This window comes from Dromiciops gliroides, chromosome 4, assembly GCF_019393635.1.
Source record: "Dromiciops gliroides isolate mDroGli1 chromosome 4, mDroGli1.pri, whole genome shotgun sequence".
Classification (NCBI taxonomy): Eukaryota; Metazoa; Chordata; class Mammalia; order Microbiotheria; family Microbiotheriidae; genus Dromiciops; species Dromiciops gliroides.
In genome coordinates this window covers 464,774,268-464,795,903 of record NC_057864.1, presented here as the reverse complement: position 1 = coordinate 464,795,903, position 21,636 = coordinate 464,774,268, and the positions used below count along the sequence as shown (strand labels likewise).

General features: G+C 50.9%; 1 protein-coding gene across 6 annotated transcripts in view; it reads right to left on the bottom strand.

Annotated features, from left to right (window-relative positions):
• Nucleotides 1-21,636, bottom strand: part of ABR (ABR activator of RhoGEF and GTPase) — a 298,848-nt gene that overhangs the window by 29,591 nt on the left and 247,621 nt on the right. The window contains exon 1 of one of the 6 annotated variants that reach the window (XM_044000094.1): nt 5,985-6,650. The exons of the other annotated variants lie outside the window; for them this stretch is intronic. Coding sequence (XP_043856029.1) covers nt 5,985-6,146 — 162 coding nt within the window. The 5' untranslated portion in view covers nt 6,147-6,650. Of the gene's footprint in view, nt 1-5,984; nt 6,651-21,636 lie in introns of those variants that run through there. 6 annotated transcript variants of the gene reach the window in all.

Here is a 21,636-nt window from a genome sequence, read left to right as displayed (position 1 = left end):
TAAAGAATTGTCTTGACATCTTTTGTTTTTATATCATCTTCATTTTCCAATATATAACCTCTCCCATATAACAAAAAAAAGAGAGGAAAAAAAGCAGTTTAGCAAAACTCATCAATATCCCTGACAGTACATGTACTGTTCCACACCCATAGTCCCCCACCTATGCAGAGAAAAGAAGAAGGTATATTCAGTCTGAGGAAATTTTCAAGTAGAATGTCAGAGAGCAGGAGGGGCTAATGATGACTCATGAACTACTCCACGGTGCCGTTAGTTCTTCCAGAGAGTTCCCTCCATGACTCTTCATAAACTGTGAGTCACCCCCAAGGAGGACCAACAGCTGTTTTCCCAATCTGCCACTCTAGGAGGACCCATCAGATTGAGCTCAGCATGATACACTTGAGAAGTCCAGGAGAAGGGGTATTTGTTCACTTTCTCCAAGCCCTAAGGGTAAGAGGATGAGTCCTTCTGGTCACTGGGAATTCCCAGACTCATATGGTCACCCAGCAGACTAAAGAGATGAGACTATCGTGAGCAACTTCCCACTCAGCCTCCTCATCGTCCAAGCAATTTCCCACCAGTGTCTCTATGTTTCCCTCTCTCCCTCCCCCACTTTATGCTAATTCTACACAAAGGGCACCTTTGGGAGAGAGCCTGACTTAACTTGGGACTGCAAGCTTTTCACTGGATATCTCTGTGGTGGTGATAGAGAGCTGGGAGGTTTCCTGGCAGTCATGCTACAATTCTCTCTTTCTCCAAAACAGGAGTCTTTTAAGCCTCAGGGTGTCTGTGGGTAGATTTCAGGGGGCCCAGAAACCTGGATTGGAAAACAGTACATGTTTATTTCAACATGACTGGCTTCCTCTGCAATCTTACATATTTTATTTTCTGCATCCAAAGACACTATTCTGAGAAAGGGATGATCCACAGGCTTTGCCAGACGGTCTGTCAAAGGGGTCCAGGACACAGAAAAAGTTAGGAATCTCTACTCTAAAACAAGTTCCAGCGACAGTGTCAATCATCAAACATTTATGGCACCTCCTAAGCGCTAAGCAAGCACTTTTGACAAATATTATCTCATTTGATCTTCACAACAACCCTTCATGATAGGTGCTCTTATGATCTCCATTTTACAGTTGAGGAAACTGAGGCAGGCAGCGATTCAGTGACTTACCTAGGATCACATGAACCAGTAAGAATCTGAGGTAGTTTTTGAACTCAGGTCTTCCTGACTCTGGGCCCAGGGCTCTACCCACATCCACTGCACCACCAGCTGCACTATGAAGGCACCGGAGACACAAAGACAAATAACCTCTGCCTGTCCTCAAGGAGCTTCCATTCATCTGAGGGTGTCTGGGAAGAGGGGAAGGTTCGAGGAATGAATATAAAGGAACTGCTCTTTGTCTCTTCTCGTCTATCTGCCAGAAATAAATTATTGTCTATGATCAAGTTCAAAGACAAGAAGAAAACACAAATATACACAAAAACAGGAAATGAAAATGGAAAAGAGTCAAAGTTCAATGCTTGTCTGTACTGTTTCCCCTGATATATGCCCTAGAAAGAAGCCTGCATCCAAGGTCACTGCTGGGCTCTGCACCACACTGTGGCACATCTCCGGGGGGGGGCAGGGAGAGCCTGGCCTTTGACTCTTGGGGGATGCTGGCAGAGGAAAATCAGGGGATCACATCCGGGGCTAAGAGGGACCTCAGAAGCCATCTAGCCCACCCTCATTCTGCAGACGAGAAACCTGAGGTACTAGGAGGTGGAGGGACTTGTTCAAGATCACATTCATTAGAGGCAGAATTTGAATCTAGATCCTCTGACTCTGGGGCCAAAATCCTTTCCACTGAGCTACACTGCCTCCTCATGAGACAATGCATGAAGAGATGAAGCTGAATTCCTTAATTCGGCTCTCTGGTCAGAGCTCTACAGCTAAACATAGCTTATTTTAAACATTTGGTTTCAATATTGTGATGTTTCTCTCTACACTGAGACTTCATCCCCAGCAAGTGTTCTCTTGATGACTCATTCATGGCTTCCTGAAGCCTTTAAAAGGGAATAGGAAGGACCTGGGTATTTCTGGAAAATCAGATGCCACCGAATCCTTGGGGCAAAGATCATGAAGAGAAGCATCTTCCTCCCAGTGACAGGACAGCTTTGGGAACTGTCAAGAGTTAACCACTGAGCAAGCTCCCTTGATAAAGCTCCTGCTTAATCCCTCCCCAGGGAGGGGCCAGCCCCTCAGTGCAGGCTGCTACTGCTGCTCTGAAAAAAATAGGTTAATGCGACAGTGGTGATGGTGAGCTGGGAAAAAGAGAGGTGGGCAGGAGGCCTGGCTAGAGAGCTTCCTTGCAGACAGGAAGGCAGAAACAGGCGAGCAAACCCCACTCAGTTACCACACAAACACTTGCATCTATAATACTGACCCACTTTGTCATGCAGAGAATACCAGGGGACTGAGTCAGCCTCTGAATCATGTATGCCAACCACTGCTGCTACTGGGAGCGCGCTACCATATGAGCGACTAGCTGAAGTGACCCAGCAGTGCTGTCTTGGAAAGCCAGTCTTACCAGCCTGCAGACCTGCTCACCTCAGGGGCAGCTCTATAGAAAAAGGCAGGGTGGAACCAGGAAAAACAAACACAGGCTATGGAGACTGAGGGGACCTGGTACAAATCTGGGCCCTGCCACATGCAATCTGGGCCGCCTTGGACAGATCACTTACACAAAGACTGGCTGCAGTCAAACGAGGTAGACTAAAAGGCCACTTCTGACCTCAGGCCGGTCACTCATTCTTTTGGGGCCTCAGTTTCTTTATCTGTCAGATGAGAGTTGGGCTAAATGGTTTCTGAGGTTCCCTCTGGTTCTAGAGCGATAATCAACTTCCTTCTCTGTGATACGAAGGGGTTGACCTCAATGATCTCTAAGTTACCATGTGTTTTAAGACTCTATTGTGTTCTGAACGTGAACAGCAAAAGAATTCCTTTCAGGGCCTACACAGGATCCTAGATTTAAAGGGAAAGTGACCCCGAAGACCATTTGTTCAGCTTCCTCATTTTACAGATAAGGAAACTGAGGCCCAGGGAGATTAAATGACTTGCCCAAGGTCAAACAGGGACTAGGTGGTAGAGGAGGGATTTGAACCTGGGTCCTCAACTCCAGAAGCTTCAGATCAAAGATCCTGAGCAAGAAGAAATCTGGGAGCTCACCTAGTTCCTACCTTCTCATTTTATACATGAGAATTCTGAGGCCCAGGGAGGTTAAGTGATTCGAGGTCACACACAAAAATAAATAAATGTCAGAGGCAGGATTTGAACACAAGTCCCCTGGGCTCTCTCCACCATACCCCACTGCCTTCTTTTGGTGACGATCCAAGCCACAGGGAAGAAGTCATGGAGAGTGGAGCTAGGAAGTGAATGGAAAATTTGAGGCTCAAAGGAGACAAGGCCCCTGCAGTATTGGCAAGGCCTTCAGTTCACCCCAGGACACCTCACTCAGGTGTCAGGTAAGCCTCAAGAGCTCCTATTTTGGTAGCCTCTGCTCAGTAAAGCTTTAAAGTTGAGTCATCACCCACCTTGATGCCTGGGTGAGAGTGGCTCAAGGCCAGCCTTCCTGGGAGAGCTCGGGCAGGAGAGGGAGGGAGGACCGAGGCACCAGACCGCTTGCCACAGACAGCTGCCTCAGCAACCAGAGGGACATCAGAGCTCGGGCAGCCTGGGCCCCAGGGAGGCTGAAGGTGAGACAGGGGCCAGGGCACAGCAGCTCATGTTGCAGGTCCTACCTAGCGCTTTCCAGGGTCGATTTCACCTTTGCTAAAAATCCACATCCCAGAATCCTGGTCCTTCTTATTCTTTGAGCAAGTTGCTGATCCCCTCCGGGTCTCAACTTCCTCATCTAGGAAATGACAGAGTTGGGCTAAATCTAGAGTCCTGGGCCTGGCGGATAGATTTCAGGGGGGTCCATGAACTTGGATGGGGGAAAATGACATCTTTATTTTCACTAATTGAAATCTAGCACTTCCTTGAATCATTAAAAAAACAATTCTGAGGGGCAGCTAGGTGGCATAGTGGCCCTGGATTCAGAAGGACCCGAGTTCAAATCCGGCCTCAGACACTTCACACTTATTAGCTGTGTGACCCTGGGCAAGTCACTTAACCCCAATTGCCTCATCAAAAAACAAAACAAAACAAAAAACCACAATTCTGAGGTGGGGCACATCCATAGGCTTTACCAGAGTGCTGCCAAAGGGTCCAGGGTACTAAAAAAAGGTGGAATTCCCTTGGCTAGATGATCCTTGTGGCTGGTCCCAAAGCCCCAAACCCTGTCCCCACTGAGGAGATGGGAAAGAAAGCAGCTTCAGTGACACCCCCAGCCCAGGGCCCCCAGCAGGCAGCACTGATGGAAAAAACCCTCCTTTCACCCAAAGCAGGGACACAACTGCTCTGCAGGCAGGACCTGTGGGGACTGGCAGCCAGGGCACTGGCCTGGGGGGCGCAGAGACACAAATGGAATGGTCTCTGCCCTGAAGGAGTCTGCATTCCAACCGGAAAGTCCATCCCGAGGGTAGAGCCTGCACCGGGATTTCATTGGTTAATGAACCCCCAGGTGAAGAGACTTCCTTCATCAAAGAAAGCCAGCGCCTCCTCTGCAAATGGAGAGCTGCCCAGAGCACTGAGAGGCTAAGCCACTTGTCCAGTCACAAGCAGCTGTGGAGGCCGGTTCTCCCTGCCCCCCACCCCATTAAGCCAGGCTGCCCCTTCTGCACGTATGGAAGCACGTAGACAGTAACCAGCTAGCAGATACAGGGACCAAAGAAAGCCTCACACTGACGGCGGCTTCACCTGCATCTCAACGTGTCCCTCTGTCCCCTACAGCACCGAGGCTACGCGACAGCATCTCCTTTGACAACCCAATCCACTCCCTCGCTTGACCGGCACAACCAGAGAGAATGAAGAAACTTCCTTTCCTGCCTCCCAGACTCCCATTCTGTTAGAGGCTGGAAGGTGGTGGAGTCTAACCCCCTCACGTTACAGACAGGGGAAAATGAGTCTCGGAGTCACTTGCTGCCTGGCCCGGGGCTCCGAGACGCAGCTTTCCTGATTTCGAGCCCAGTGTTCTCTATCGCTACACAAGAGCCTGCTTCTCACGTCTCTGGAAGGAGGTTCTATTTTCCTGATGTGAGCTGGGAATTGGTCGTAATCCAGTCAGCTCACTCTGACCCCACTCCCCCAAATCCAGTCCCCCCCCAGGACCTTCATGCCCCACTGGGGCCATTCCAAGAAAGTGCAAGTGACTCAGTTTTGGGGGGGGCGGGAGGGGACTCAGTCAGCTCTGAACAGGGTAATGGGAGAGCTGAAAAGCCTACCTCCCTCACTGGACACCAAGCAGTACTTGCTCTTCAGACCCTCACTCTCTACTCTTCTACCTCCTTGCCTTCCTCCTGGTCACTGTGAGAAGCTAGGGTCCTGCCCCGCCAATTACCTCTTCATCATCTTTGTGCCTCATTTACTCACCCAGACACAGGAGCTGGGCAGAAGGGGGTCCTTTCCCACATGAGACAAAGCCTGCCCCCACCTCCCCAAGACGTGGCTAGATGCAGAGAAAGTCCTGGCAGGGGTGGGGGTATTGCTAACCACCATTAGTCACCATGTTAACACAATTAAGTTCAGCCCCTCCCTCTCCTTCAGCCCATCCAAACAAGATTCCTTGGAAGGCACCGGATTGATACTCCTGGCACAGGAGAGCCCCTTGACATGCTTTGCAGGTGTTAAGGCTGCATAGCCAAGGAGACACCAGGTAAGATGAGTCTGTTCGCATTGTTTGGGGGGGAGGGGTGCTTCTTCGAGGAGAAAGCACAGCAGCTGCTGAAACAGCTGGAGTCAAGGGTGGCAGGTCCCCCTCTAAAAAGTCCCCCCACTTTTGTCAGTGGCCAGCTTCCTCAGTACCGCCCTGCCCCCCAAGAAAAAGGGACAGACAGACAGATGGCACCTTTTGGCGGAGCAGTTTGCTGCGGACCCGGCCCCAGAGGCGGGCTCCTGTGTTGGGGGGCCGCTTGCTTCCTGGCTCCTCAATCCGTTCCAGGCAGCAGCCTTCCAATGGCTCACATACTGAGTTCAGGTTGCAGTCTGGCTGGGCTAGGACGTCCGTCATTCTGGTGGTCCACCCCCCCTCCCTGGCCAGGCCCCTTCCCTGCCCGGTTTGGGGCAAAAGAAAAAAAAAGCCCACAGCCAATGCCTGGGAGCCCCCCAAAACTGGCTTGTGGGTGAGGAAAGGGAGTAAGCCTCCTGCCCAGAGGGAAATCCCAGTGGCGAGGAGGTCTTGGGCTGGTGCCTGAGCAGGGGCCGAAGCTGTGTGCGTCGGAGAGACCTCTGCCCCAGCTGGGGAGCTCGCCCTGGAAAAATGTTACATGAGCTCGGGAGAAGCCCCAATCCTGGCGCAGCGGGTCTTCCTGTCCTCTGCCTGTCCCCCTGCCTGCTTGCCTCCCTCCTGCCTGTCCTAGGAATCGCAGCCGGAGGCTCCGAGCCGGAGGCAGGGCAGGACGGGACAGCAGCACCCAGTCAGGGCTGGCTGGCCACGCTCTCCTCTCCTCTCCCCTCCCCGGCTGTTAGACACGTTCCAGGATACTCGGTGCGCGCAGTGAGCTGGCGAGGGGCGGGCGGGCACCGGCGGAGCAGCTCGAAGAAGCTCCCCCGCCCCCGGCCCGCCCCCTGCACACCCCCCTCCACTGAACGCTGAAGGAAGTCACTCGGAGGCGGAGCTTGCCCGCCTCTCGGCCCGCCCCCCCCCGGCTTTAACTCTTTCCAGCCCGGCTGTCCCTCCTAAACCCGGCCTCTCTCTCCCCGTGGCTCGGCTAAATAAAGTTTGACAAGCCCGGATACCCGATCCAGCCCCTTCCTCTTCTCCTTCCCACCGCTTAACTCCTTCGGCACCAGAGGACAGCACAACTTCGGCCGGGGCTGGCCCGAGGGAGTCTGCAGAGGGCTTGGGCTTAGTGTCTACGCTTTGGTCCGGTCCAGGGATTCCTCCCCCTCCTCACTCCCAGTCTGGTGAAACCTAAGGGCCCCTTCTAACACCAGTCATTTTAAATGACTGCAAAGGAAGCCGCATCTATGGAAAACCAGTTAGACAGTTAGAGAGCAGGCAGCCCAGGCTACAGAGGAGGGGCACAAGAAAGCCTAGGACCCAGGCTACTCGGGCGGTCACCAGGCCTTCTCTCCCATTCATTCAACATTCAGGAATCCCTGACCAAATGTCTCTTAGGGTCCAGGCACGGAAGGAGGTACCAGGGACAGGTGGGCACGCGTGAAGCAGTCCCTACCCTTAAGTGCTTACATCCCATGACCAGAGAGGTCAGGACAGAGACAAGAGAGAGACAAGGGAGCCCCATGCTAGGGAATCACACCTACATGGCCCAAATGCATATGATTTCCGTCCCTCTCCCAGACACACTCCTTCCTAATTGCTGTCACGTGGGCTATTTGCAAAGGGCCATGAGCACGTGTGTAGACCTATCAGCCAGGGGCTGTTGGAAACAAAGCTTCCCTTGTGCCTCCCGTGATGTTTATTTAGGGCATTTGCTGGCAAATGGGAAGCAAATGCAGAGATGTGAAGATGAGCTGTGTGCAGCCATCTCTCGCCGGCTCAGCTTTCCCACTCTGCCCCCCTTTCTGCTCTCCTCCTTCCCTATCCCCCAATGAGGATCTGGGTCTGACTGCTGCAGACAATCTCTGGGGACAAGGGCACAATGGAAGCCAACAGCACCTGCCATCTGTGCCCAGCGCCCAGCTGGCACCACCCCTCATCCCTGGGGTGATGCTACTTGAACGTCAACCTTCAACCAAGCCAGATTTGAGAGTGGGGTTCAGGGTGTAACGGCCTTAACTTGGAGTAGAGACTACCACTGCCCCCAACCCATCAAGTATTACAGAGCACGAGGCACTCTTGCTATAATAGAGGAAAAAGAGAAGTCAGTACCACAGAAAGTAAGCGTCTTGAGGGCAGGAGCCATTGTCTCTGTATGCCCCAGCTTCTGGCATAATGGTTGTTGAATGGACTTATTAACAATCGAGGTGATCCAGGTATACATGTGAAAAGTTAAGTAATGATAAAGGAGTTAAATAATAACATAATTATACCCAAGGCAAATATGTAATTAATTGGCAAATGAATGGCACAAGAAGTTCTGCCTTTGTAAAATGAGGGGGCTGGACTGTGATCTGGGAAGCCCGGGAGAGCGCTGACTTTCCGTGATTCCGTGACAATAGATGCTGTGAATTTTAAGAGGAAGGAGACTGTGGGCTGAGGGGAGATGTTGTGTGCTCAGAGGACCCAGAAAGGGGAAGTCGCTTCATCTCTAAGACTGGGGGTGTCACTGACTGTACTCAGGTTTTACTAGTAATGTCTCGTTGGCTTCCAAGGCTGGTCTGGTCACTCCACTCACTGGGGCAACTAAATCCGATGTAATATTTCCCATAAAAATACCCAGAGCTCCACCCAGGAGAACCCAGCTTCAATATGTAAAGAGAGACCATCCCATGAGGCTTCAAGTCCCATAGGATTCAGAAAATAGGTGGCCTATAGCAGAACACTGAATTTAGGAGTCAGAACAACTTGAGTTCAAAATTCTGTCTCAGAAGCCACTTACCAGTTGTGTGGTCCTAAGCAAGTCACTTAGACTTTTCTAACCTCCCTTTCATCCTCTGTAAAATGTACATAGTAGTAAAGTCTAGCTTAGAGGGTTGTTATGAGGACCAAATGAGATAACACAGGAAAATCACTTTTCAAACATTAAAGTACTACAGAAATGCTAGCACTGATGATGATGATTACAGAAGGTCCTAGGACTCCATTTCCCATGAAGCTACATGCCTCTGCTCCAGAGCAACTGCATCATAAGGTATTAGATGTGACAGATGTGGGAGAAGGAATTGTGGCAGGGCAGGAAGGGGGATCTCATGCAACCAGAGGAGGCTTGAAAGAGGGAGGGGAGAGGACAGTAACAGGGAAGAGGGAAGGGAAGGGGAGGGGAGGAAAAGAAGGGATGGAGCAAGGAAAAGAAAAAGAGGGGGAGGAGAGAGAGGACTGTCTTTTTCCTTTATTAACCACTTTAATTCCATTTAAATGTTTTGCTTTTCCAGTGTTTGTTCTTTGCAATGATCACTTATGATTCAAGATGACCCATGATGAAGCTTGCTACTGGCTTCCTGAAAGAGGGGCGATAGACTCAAGGTGCAGATTAAGACTTATATAGCTGGGGCAGCTAGGTGGTGCAGTGGATAGAGCACCGGCCCTGGATTCAGGAGGATGTGAGTTCAAATCTGGCCTTAGAAACTTACTAGCTGTGTGACCCTGGGCAAGTCACTTAACCCCAATTGCCCCGCAAAAAAAACAAAAAGCAGAAGACTTATATAGCTTGTGGACATGGCTAGTGTGGAATTTGTTTTGCTTAACTGTTTGTTACAAGGATCTCAATTTTCTTTTTATTTTTCAGTGTGGGCAGGGGAGGAAAAAAAAGTTTGATCACTGAAAACTAATTTTAATTAAAAAACTTAAAAAACAAACTGTGTGTTCTTGATCTGATTTACCAGCATGGTGCAAAACTGAGCCTGGATGACTTTGGAAGTTTATCAACAGAGCTGGGATAGGGGCTCAAACCAAATAAAGAATTCCTGTCATCTAAACAGTCCACACCGGCCCAAGTCATCCATGTGACCCAGAGCAAGGTGGGATATGGGCAGCAGAAAGGGGGAGATGATACCTGGGGCCCTCTCTGGCCTGGCTCTGGCAGGCTGTTCTTATCTCGGGCTCTGAATGGACAGAGAAGATGTCCTGGCCACTGTCTCCTGCTTCAAAAAATGGGCTGGGATTAGGACTGCCGCATCCTCTGCGGAGTCCTCACACCCAAGGTCAAGGCAGGAAGGAGTGCCGCACCTTGCTCTGGGGCCTCCTTTGGGACCCCCGTGTGCAATGAACAAGGAAATCGGGTGCAGGCGGCTCCTCAGACAACCCCTGCTGGGGAAGTACAGCGCATTCCCACCGTTCTTCCTCTGTTCCTGCAGAGCGTTTGTCTGAAGAGCAGCCTGAGTGGAAGGTATCCAGGGCCCCCGTGCTAGAGAGAAGCAACAGCTTTCCCATTGCCTCCGCAAGGAGAGAGGAAGAGAAATACACACAGATGTCTAGACTTGGCACCAGCCTGGGAGTCTGAGTGCTGCCAAAAGGAGACCTGAGGGCGGCTTCTGCTGACCTGGCCTGCATCCCTTCCATCCCTGGCTGAAGGGAGCCAAGGTGGAAGATCATACCCAGGGGAACATAATGCCCAGGATGCCCTTGGGGCAGAAGTTCTTACTGGTGAAGTTTACACCTACCAGACGTGTGACCCTGGGCAAGTCATTTAACCCGATTGGCCTTAGTTTCCTCATCTGTAAGATGAGCTGGAGACGGAAACATAAAGTACTCCAGTGTCTTTGCCCAGAAAAACCCAGATGGGGTCACAATGAGTTGGACATGACTGAAAAACGACTGAATGACAACAATAATTTCAGTATAATTGGTTTTCTCTATAATCCTCTGTTTTTTGTTTTTTTTAGTGAGGCACCTAGCTGCCCCTCTCTGTTTTTTATTTTATTCTCTTAAAAACATCATTCTGAGAAGAGGCCCGAAGGCCTTACTAGAATGCCTGCCAGAGGGTTCCAGGACATACAAAAAAAGGTGACGAACACCTGCCCTTCCTTAAGGAATATCCTGGCTCCAGGGAACTTTCTAAAGAATGAGTTCCAGCGGCCAGCTAGGTGGCACAGTGGATAAAGCACTGGCCCTGGATTCAGGAAGACCTGAGGTCAAGTCCAGCCTCAGACATTTGACACTTACTAGCTGTGTGACCCTGGGCAAGTCACTTAACCCTCATTGCCTTACCCATCAAAAAAATAAATAAATAAAGAATGAGTTCCCCAATCCACCTCTTCTAGGAAGTCCTCTGGGATCAACCACACCATCTCCTTTCCTGCCCCCCCCCCTCAGGGCAATGGGGGTTAAGTGACTTGCCCAGGGCCACACAGCTAGTGTCAAGTGTCCAAGACCAGATTTGAACTCAGGTCCTCCTAAATCCAGGGCCAGTGCTTTATCCACTGAACCACCTAGCTGCCCACACACACCATCTCCTTTTAATCATTTCTTCAGGCCCCACTGCTATCTACCCTATCTCCACCACCCCAGCAGAATATAAGCCTCCTGAAGGCAGGGACTGGCTTGTGTTCCTGTGCTTGGAACATAGCAGATGTCTGTTGCAGTGAACTGAATTCCGCTTGGCGGGTGTTCAGTTGGTAGTTAAGACAATTTTGTGGCCACAGAAACATTCTTTTCCTTCCAGCTCTTATCGGGAGCCCATTTTCCTTCATTTCTGCACATCTCGCTGCTGCTGGGACCCAACCCCTTCCCCATTCTCTAATTCCGGTGAGGTCTGTGCAGGGAGGAGAGAGTTATCTTCCCTTTTCTTTCCCTATCAGTGGAGGTAGCACTGGGTACGTCAGGAGGACAGGTTCAAATCCTACCTCAGACACTTACTAGCAATGGGATCCTGGCCCACATCTTCATGCCTCAGTTTCCTCATCAGGACTGGATAGCCTCTGAGGTCCCTTCAAGCTCAAAGTCTATGATCTTATGACCTCTCTGGGTTTCAGTTTCCTTATCTGTGAAATGAGGAGGGTTGGACTCAATGACCTTTCTCTAAACGTACGATCCTCTGAGCTTGGCAGCCTGCCCTAAGCCCAGGTCTTCACCATTCATACCCAGATGTTAGCCTGGCTCCTCTGCCTCAAGCCCCACCTTCAGCCCCTGTGACCAAAATGCCCAGGACCCTCAGAAAACCAACAAATGAGGGTCTGGAACCAAGCCTTAGATCCTGAACCTGCCCAGTCTTGTACGCCAAAGAAGGCATCCAAGGGATGCCAGCCAATATCTCTCAAGACCTGTCAAACTGGAAGGCTGCTTCTCAGTCCTGGGGCTGCGTGTGGGCACAGATGATACTGCCAGAAGGAGCCCAGAGAGCACAGTTAAAGACACAAATTCCTGGGTAAGGAACAAAAGACTCGGGGTACAAGGTGGTGTCATCTTCATCACTGCTGGGCCGACAAGGGATTGAGAAGAAAAAGGCAGATCTGGGGAGTGGTCGAGAAGATGGAGCCTGAGAATGGGAGGTGGATTTCTGGAGCACGGTTTAAAAACAGGTGTGTCCAACTTCCTGGCTCAGGACAGAGCATTCCTGACCAGAGTGGGTAAGCCCGTATCCACCCCAGTCTTGCCAATTGAACCAAAGAAGCAGAGTTAGGCTTAATGTAGAGGGGAAAACCCAACACAAAAAACCTTCCTAACACTTCAAGCTGCCCCAAAGGGAAAGGGGCTGTTCTGGAAGGTCGTGAGCTTATGGGAGCTAAGAGCTGAGATAGAATCCTGCCTCAGATACTGACTAGCTGGGTGACCTCCGGCAAGTCATTTCCTTCTGTGCCTCACTTTCCACATCTGTAAAATCCGATGGCCTCCAAGGTCCCTTCCGGTTCTATACCATCACTGAAGGCAAGGCTGAATACTTGTCCCATCTGACACAGAAAGGCACAAGGGGGATGCTCTATGTGGCCTTGGAAGGCCTTTCTAAACTCTGAGATTTGGGTGTTCCGGAGGCGTTCTGGGGATTTCCAGTGGCAGGAAGCTCCAGGTTTCTCAACAGCTCCTCATTCCTGGCCCTAGTGGGGCCCAGGGGTCTTTCTGTTGCCACTCCCTAGCTGTGTGTGTGTGTGTGTGTGTGTGTGTGTGTGTGTGTGTGTGTGTGTGAGAGAGAGAGAGAGAGAGAGAGAGAGAGAGGGAGAGGGAGAAAGGGGGGGAGAGGGAGAGTTGTTGTTTGTCCTTCATTTTCAAAGAGGACCAATGACATCAAGGAGTGATTTCTTGACTCATGCGTGAAATGGATTTAAATGAGACAGAGCCGCGCAGTTATCAGCCTCACTCTCTCCTCCAGAGTCATCAAAATATGTGAGTCGAGAGTTGGAAAAGAGGAAAGACGTTCCCAACTCGGGAAGGTGTCTTCCTTCTTCTGTGTACCCTTCACTGAATCTCCTCAGCTCTCTCGGCCCTGATGCACTCCACTGGTGGACCCCAGTTCCCTCCAGCTCTGACTTTCCATGTGTGGGGAGGAGATCTCTGTCACCCCAGTTGGTTGTCTTCATAAGGGCCAGAATCTCCCAAATCCTTCAGCACTCTTCACCTGCCTACCCCCTTAACCAAGACCCTAGGCAAGTGTTGCAGTACATTAAGCACTCTATACCCCTTTTCTTTTCTTTTTTTTTGCTGGGCAATGAGGGTTAAATGACTTGCCCAGGGTCACACAGTAAGTGTCAAGTGTCTGAGGCCAGATTTGAATTCAGGTCCTCCTGAATCCAGGGCTGGTGCTTTATCCACTGCACCACCTAGCTGCCCCCTCTATGACCCTTTTCTAACCTCATCTCTCACTACTGCCAAACTTGAAGCCTGAACTCCAGCAAAACTGGACTAATGGCCGATTCCTAAATATGTTCTTGTGATTTCCCACTGCTGCTTTTGCTCACACATTTCTCCAAAATGTCCTTCCAGCGACCCAGCTCTGCCTGTCCAATTCCTAATCATCTTTTAAAGTCTGGCTCAACTGCTACCTCTTTACATGAACTCCTCCCTGATCCACAGGATCTTAGATTTCAGTAGAGGAGGGACCTTAGAGGCCACTAAGTCCAAACCTTTCATTGTACAGATGGGGAAAGTGAGTCCCAAAGAAGTTAAGTGACTTGCCCAGGGTCACACAGCTAGTGTCTGACACTAGATCTGACCTTAGGAAGATGAATCTTCCTGGCCTGAGGTCTGCAACTCTATCCACTGTGTCACCTTGCAGCCCATGATGAAAAGAGCTGCCTCTTTCTACAGATAAGAATAAAGTAAAATGACTTGTCCAAGGTCACAAAGGCCTGGTAATCAAATGCAGGTTCACCAACTCCAAATCCAGAATTTCTTCTACTACCTCACAAAGCCTCTTTTTCCTTTTTTGCCCCCCTCCTCCATTGCCTAGCTCTCTGCGTTGCCTCAAAAACAGATACCTGATAAATATCTGTGGAATGAACGAGTACTTAAAATCACCCTAGCTTTCTCACGATCCTTCCCCTTTGCTCCCAAAGTGAAAACCAGGACCGTGCCCCGGGGGTGGTATCCTGCTGGTTTAGACTTAGTGAGGAGAGAACTCAGTAGTCCCTTAGAAGCAGCAAACCTCAGCAGAAAACAAGTCTGATTCCTGCCTTTGTGGTTATGGAAACTGGAGAAGGAGGAGGAGGAGGAATATGGATGGAGGGCCCTGGGATCAAGTCAGTCCCAAGAGTGCCTAGGACGAGCCTTGCTTGGATGAAGCAGCACTTGATTGGAGGAAAGCTGTCTGGTTGGTATCCATGGCAACCCCAGTGCCTCAGCAGATGGGTCCTGAGCGGGAGTTCTATCGCTTCTTCCCCATGGGCCGGGGGCTCTTTTTAGGTCATGCAACTTCCCCAGATGATAGAGATGTTGCCTGCTTTGTGTCCCCACTCCCACCCCCAACTTCCTGAGCCCAACTCATCCTTCATGGTTGCACTGGGCCTGAGAAGCTTATTTCTATTGTTAATGGAGGCAGCTCCGCTCAAGCCCCAGCCTCTTCTCCTGCAGACAGTTCCTGAGAAGCATCAGACTGAATGAACACCACCAGCTCACCTTCGCTCGGGCAGGATCAGTCAGTGAGTATGGGGTCAGGCCTCCACCGCACACATACCCATTCAGAGCTCTGAGGATGCTCCGAAGCAACACGAGCCTCACCCAGGAGAAATGGAGCCCTAGCCAATGGTGCCAATACATCAGATGCCAAGAGCTGCTGGGAAAACCCTTTCCAAGAAGCACTTCTGACGTCCCCCTCGTTCTCCTTGGGTCTCAATACCAGAGGTATACAACCCTGCCTATGGCAGGGGTCTTTAACCTGCTCTTGGTATCACAGACCCCTCCTCAGAATCATGCATAGATTTAAATTCAGGAAAAATCTTTTAAAGATTAAGATTACATAGCTGTGTGACCCTGTGGGCAAGTCACTTAACCCTCATTGCCCCCCCCAAAAGAAAAAAAGTAAATTTAAAAATTTAAAGATTACGATTACAAAGGAAACTACTGAAATATAAAGAAGGATATGATTCCACCCCCCTGCCCCATGCTAGTTCCCAGGTCCACTGAAATCTATCTACAGACCCCCAGGAAAACCCAAGGTTATGGATCCCTGACCCAGTGAAATGCAAGCTCAGTCTTTTGTAAGACAGGCAGAGGCCAGGGAAATGACCTCGTGTGGGGCTTCTCCACCCAATATTTTTATCCAGGGAATGTGGACTCAGAAGGATGGGCACCTTCTCTGCCCCACTGGGTCACTGCTCGGCCATCAGTCACTCTAGTAGGCGGGACCCCCAAAGCCCACGGCCCTGGGTACAAGGCAGATTCTGAATGGGGAGGTGCCAGGGTGCAGAGAAGATAGGATGGCAAGTGGGGACAGCCAACACTGAGCTGTGACAGAGAGATCTGTCTGCTGTCATCTACCTCTTCTCCCTCCAGCTGGAAAAGTCCCTGCTATGAGAGAATGCGCAGTCACTGTTGGTGATGGATGAGCCCACTGTCTGCTTCTGACGAGCTAAGGGGCGAGATGGGGCCAGGGTGGGCCCGGGGAGGGCTCAGCTCCACCATCACGCCACGCTTCCCAAATGGGCCTCCCAATGAGATCCAGCGCTAGGGCCTGAAGTCTAAGGGGTCAGACCAGGGGGAGGGGCTGAGCTGAAGGAGAGATGAGGGCTATATGAAGCAACTTCTACTCAGAGGTTCTGCCCAAGAGAAGAGCAGGGCAATAATGTCCAATCAGTAAGGGCAAGTAGGAGAGCTGCAAGCAACATGGTGGACCAGGGGTAGAACTGAACAGCAGGGGAGTATGGAGGGGCCAGGGGCAATTCAGGAAAATACGGCACAGATGGCTGTCACACCACCCTAGAGGGAATCACTGCAGGATGAAGAGTCACACAACTTCTGAGCTGTAAGCTCCTTGGCCGGTACCCGGCTCACAGCGGGCACTCGGTACTTGTTAAACTGAATTCATTTTATGACCTGAGAGGCTGCCTAGACCAATGTCTCTCTGAACAGGAATCTTCTCAAGAAGCAGTCAGCAAGCCTTGGCTTGAAGAGCTCTGGTGATGTGGGGACCGGCCCACTCCCCTTTGGACACTTCCACTCATCAGCAAGTTAGTAAGCCTGCCCTGTTGCTATCCTTGGGGCCAAGCAGACAAGACTCCCCCCTCCTGTTTGACAACCTTCCTGTTCCTCAAAGACAGCTCACCTAGGCAGGTCCTGCTTTTAGGCACTCATCTATGACGGCTTTAGTTTTCTCAGGGTCTATCTGTGGACTGGGGGCGCTGCCCAGGACCACCCTAGCCCACACGGCTCAGCTGACTGCAAGGCTGACTTCCCAGACACCATTGCCTGGCCTCTCAGGCATCCTGCCTCTTTCTCTAGATCAACCATCCTCAGTTCCTTCAACAAATCCCCCTGGAGCATTGTGTTAAGCCCTCAGCCATGCTGGTGGTCTGGCTCTGGAAGCCCGCGGGCCTGTCAGCATCTTTTCTACAAGGTGGCGTCCATAACCAAAGACGCCAAGCACAGCTGTGCTGTGACCTGGGTGGAGGGCAGGGGGATGAGGAGACCTGTGTTGTTATCATCTCCCATTGCTGCTGACTCACTGGATTTGCACCCCCCCCAGGTCCTCCCGGCATCTCCCCCAAACCAACTGATGGCTGGCCATGACTCCCTCACCTCCTACTGAACAGAGCTGAATGCACGCCTAGGACTCTGTATTTATCCCTATTTGATCCAGCCCAGTGTTCTGGCCTGATGTAATCTGCTTGGTTCCTGCCCTGTCATCCAGTGTGTCAGTGAGCCCTCCCGGGCCGGTGTCAGCTGCACACATCTGATAAGAAGTCATTAATAAAAATGGCAACTAGCACAGGGACAAGCCCAGGGCCCCAGAGACCTCTCTCCCTGCGGGCAATGAGCTGTTTTCCTCACCCTTTATCCTCATTGGACTGTCTGAGAGCTAAACAACAACAGGGAAGAGGGGCCCTATCTCTGAAAAGGAAAACCCTAGGCTTCTGTTCACTTGTCCATTTATCCATCCGGGTCCTTGTTTGTTTGTTTAGTGAGCACCTCCCATGCACATACTTAAGGCCCAATGCCAGGCCAGGAAGCCTGCTGCCCTCGGTCCCCTAGTACCTTGGTGGCAGGAGCAGGGTGGGCAGCCAGACTATACTTGAGCCATGCCTGCTCCATCTCTGGCAGTGCCAGGCACAGCAAGAGCTCGTAGGCAGCCGCCCGGCCCTCCTCAGGAGGCATCCTGCTTGTGGTAGCAGGACAAGGCCTCCCCCGTAAAGAAGCCTGCTCTCTGGTCCCCTAAGCCCCCCGAGCGGGCTTGGCAGCACTTCCCAATAGAAGCAGAGTCACTGGTGTTACTGAGGGCATCGGGAGCTACGGGTGCCTGGGGCTGACAGGTCTGTTTAGGAAAAGGGGAGGAAAGGGGAGGGAAGAGAGCAGAGAGAAAAAAGGGAAGAGGAGGGGAGGGAAGCAGAAGAGAGGAAGGGAAAGGGAAAAGAAGGGAGAGAAGGAAAGGGGAGGAAAGTGTGAAGAGAGTGAGAAAGGAGGGAAGCAGCCATGGCCGCCTTCTGGCAGCTTCGGGAGCCTGCCAGCAAGTGATTTCCAGCCGTGCCTCCTGGAGCACCATCCAGTGCCAGTCAGTTCCACAAAGCCTTCCCAGCTGCAGGCCCAGGGGGCCACAACGCACAATGCTCACAGGATCCCAGAGGATGGAAGGAAGGAAGGCACCTCAGAGACGAACACCACCATTTTACAGACAAGTAAACTGAGGGCTGGAGGGGGAACGGGTACCGTCGCCTGCATCGCCTACAAGAAGGGGTTCATAGGACTGAGAGGAGAATGGGCCTCTGGAGCTCTTACAGATAAGAAAACTGAGGCTCAGTGATTTCCCATGAACACCCAGGTAATAAGAAGCAGAGTCAGGATTTGAACACTTCTAAGGTCGTTATGGAGCTGGAAGGGGCCTTGAATGCAAACTAACCTCATTGTCCAGATGAGGACATGGAGGCTTGGGGTGCTGAAGGGAAGTAAGCAGCAGAAGCAGGATCCAAACCCATGTCTCCTAATTCCAGGGCCCCACCTCCTTCTGCAGTACCTCACCACCTCCCTGCTGGGTAACAGTAATAGAGAGTGTTTAGATTTGCTGAGCGCCTCCCAGATGACCTCAATTGATTCTCTCAACAACCCCATGTGATAAGTGCTATTATTATCCCAACTTTACAGATGAGGAAATGGAGTCGTGGCCCATTCTTCACTGAGAAAGCCTCACTTGGCCTACTCTATCAGGTCAGGTAGGACAGACTCAAAAGGCTGGAAAGCCTACTGGTCGGGGCTTAGTCACCTACTCATGCTGGGCCTGCCTTTCAGCACTGAGTAGGTGGGAGAAGCCCCCAAACCAGGAGGAGCTGTCCCTCTAGCATCACCCTGGGGGGACCCCCCCAATCTTCCAGGTCATGGTGGGAGAAAGAAAACCTACTTCAACTCCTCTCCAAGCCCTGGTCTCCTTAGAACATCTTGTTTCATAAAACTAGAACTCCCACATAATAACACGCTGGCTCCCCCTGCCCCTTAAAAAAAAACACCCGTAGCTGAGGACAATGCCAGGTTTTTCTTGGGCCTTCTCTCTGTTCTCCATCTGAAGGAAAGGAAGCAAACAGGAAAAGAAAGTCCCACCGTGTCTTGGGGCTTCTGTTAACTACAGAGAGGGTGCAAATGATGCTGAGTGAGGCTTCCCAGGGGGCAGGCTGGGGGGGGGGGCACAGCTGCCCTTGGAGAAGGAGGGAGGGCTCAGCAGAAGGCAGCCTGGGAAGGGGCCCAGGGTGCCACAGAGTCAGGCAAGCCCCCTCTGTTCTTTCCCCTTCCTTCCTTTCCCTTCCCTTCTCTCATCTGTGTTAAGAAGCAAGTGTCCCCCCACAGACACACCAAAGGATCCTTTCAACTGGCCTCAAACTTGTTTCTTTTTTTAAAAAAATTTGTATTGCTACCTTCTGTCTTATTATCCCCTTGATTTCCAAATATATCCCTCCCTCCTCCCCTCCCCTCCCCAGTGAATCAGCCTTTATACCAAAGAATAAAAGAGACAAATAGACTAACTCAGCAAAACTGACAGACACAGATTGTCCCACCTCGGAGGCCCTGGAACCTTTCAAAAGCAGGGAAGGAAGTGCATTTGTTTTTCATCACTTAGGATCACAGACTGGGATCTGGAAAGGACTTCAGGAGCCACGTAGTCCAGCCCCGACTTTACAGATGAAGAAACTGAGGCCTCTCCCTGTCGTTAAGACTGTTAGCTATGGGGAGGGACCATCTTTCCCCTTTTTGTATGCCCGGTGGTTAGCACCATACCTGGCACACAGGTTGTACTTAATAAATGTTTACTGCTGGACTGACTAGGAGGTAGGCATCTGGTTTCGGGTTCCACCTCAATCACCAAAACACTGTGATCTGTGGCAAATTGTTTGCCTTCTCTGGGCCTTAGGATAGTGATGTCTTTAAATGTCTAGGATGGGGGCAGCTAGGTGGCACAGTGAATAGAGCCCTGGAGTCAGAAGGACCTGAGTTTAAATCCAGCCTCAGACACGTGACACTTACTAGCTGTGAGACCTTGGGCAAGTCACTTAACCCCAATTGCCCCACCCCCCCCCAAAAAAAAAAGAAAAGAAAAGAAAGTATTAAACGACAAAGGAAACCCATTATACTGAAATACGGCTATCAAAATATTAACAAAATGAAACCAAGCACAAGCTAAGAACCCCAGGACTAAATGATCTCCTTAAGGTCCCTTTGCCATCCAGCCTTGAGTCTATGACTGGGGGAAAGAGGGGACCCTGGGAAAATCTGAGATAAAGCCTGTCTGGGAAGAAACACAGCACAGGCTCCCTTTTAAGCAGTCAGTTTAGAACTGAAAACGGAATAATCACAGTAGACAGTGAGTGAGGATATGGTGGGGAAGATATGACAACTCACAGGAACGGCGTGCTTTCGATTAGAACATATAAAGAGGTTTCCCTGTAAACAACCCAGCCAGTGGTCCAGATGCCAGCACCACTGTGAGCTTAAGCAAGCCACTGAGCCTCAGTTTCCTCAGCTGTAAAATCTTTTAAGGCCCACTAATTCCTAAGACCCTACTGTAGCTCTGCTTTCAGAAAAGGGTAAGTGGGAACGGTTAGGAGAGGGAAGAGAGTACTGGTAACAATGACAATGATAGTCACATCATATGTAGCAAGCATTTTGAGGTTTGCAAAGCAGTTTACATACATTGTCTCGTTTGACCACAACTACCCTGTGATATAGGTGCAATCATTATCTCTGTTTTACACTTCAGGAAACTGAAGCTTAGGGAGCTTACACAGGGTCAGAGATCTAGACCTAGAAGGGACCAGGGGGGTCATCTGGTCCAACACCCACATTTTGTGGAAAGTTTGAATGATTTGGTCCAGGTCCCACACACAGGTCAGCGTCAGAGGCAATATTTGTTTTTTGGGGTTTTTTTGCTGAGGCAATTGGGGTTAAGTGATTTGCCCAGGGTCACACATCTAGTAAATGTTAAGTGTCTAAGGCCGGATTTGAACCCAGGTCCTTCCGACTCCAGGGCCGGTGCTGTACCCACTGTGCTACCTAGCTGCCCCAAGAGGCGATATTTGAACACGGGTCCTCTGGGTCCGGGGCTCCTTTCTCTGCCTTCCCTCAGTCTCCAGGCTAGAATGACTTCCTATAATCACTTAATTATGCCAGGAAGAAAAACATACAGTCCCGAGCAGCCAACCTGGGACAGGCCATCATGCTTTGAGAGAAATGACCCTTGAGTTTCTAGGGTTGGGGCTGTCAGTGGTATCTAGAAGCCCAGTCTTCACTATTTGGTAGCTAGACAGGTAGGATCGGAACAGGTGAGACTCTAGTGAGAAACTCGGTTTCCTTTCGGGCTATCATGATGGCCACAGGAACACGATTGATTTCTAACCAAGGAGGATCCACGCTCTGCCCTGATCTGAGCTGCCATGTGATGCGGGTGGGCTGGGGTAGAGGACTTGGAGGCTAGGGGTGCACGGGGGGAGGGTTTGGGCTTCTTTAAAGTGAGTCGTGTGGTGAAGGCTCCACATCTCTCGCTTCTCTCCCATCCTGGCCCAGCATGGACTGTTCCTCCAGGAGGAATCTAGGTCACTGCTTCACTCGGGAAGAGTGCCAGCAATGGCAGCCCCAGTGCTGGTACCAGGGGATGGATGCTAGCGTGACTGACGTCATCGTGACCAAGGCCACATTTTTCAGGATGGTCCATTTTGTAAACTGAAGGATCCATTTGTCACATTAAAAACTGTTTATTCTCAAAAACAACAACAACAAAACCCAACAACCCAAAAAACCTGTTTATTTTCTTTGGAACGGTGTGTGTGTGTGTGTGTGTGTGTGTGTGTGTGTATTGTGATTTAAAGCAGAACGAATC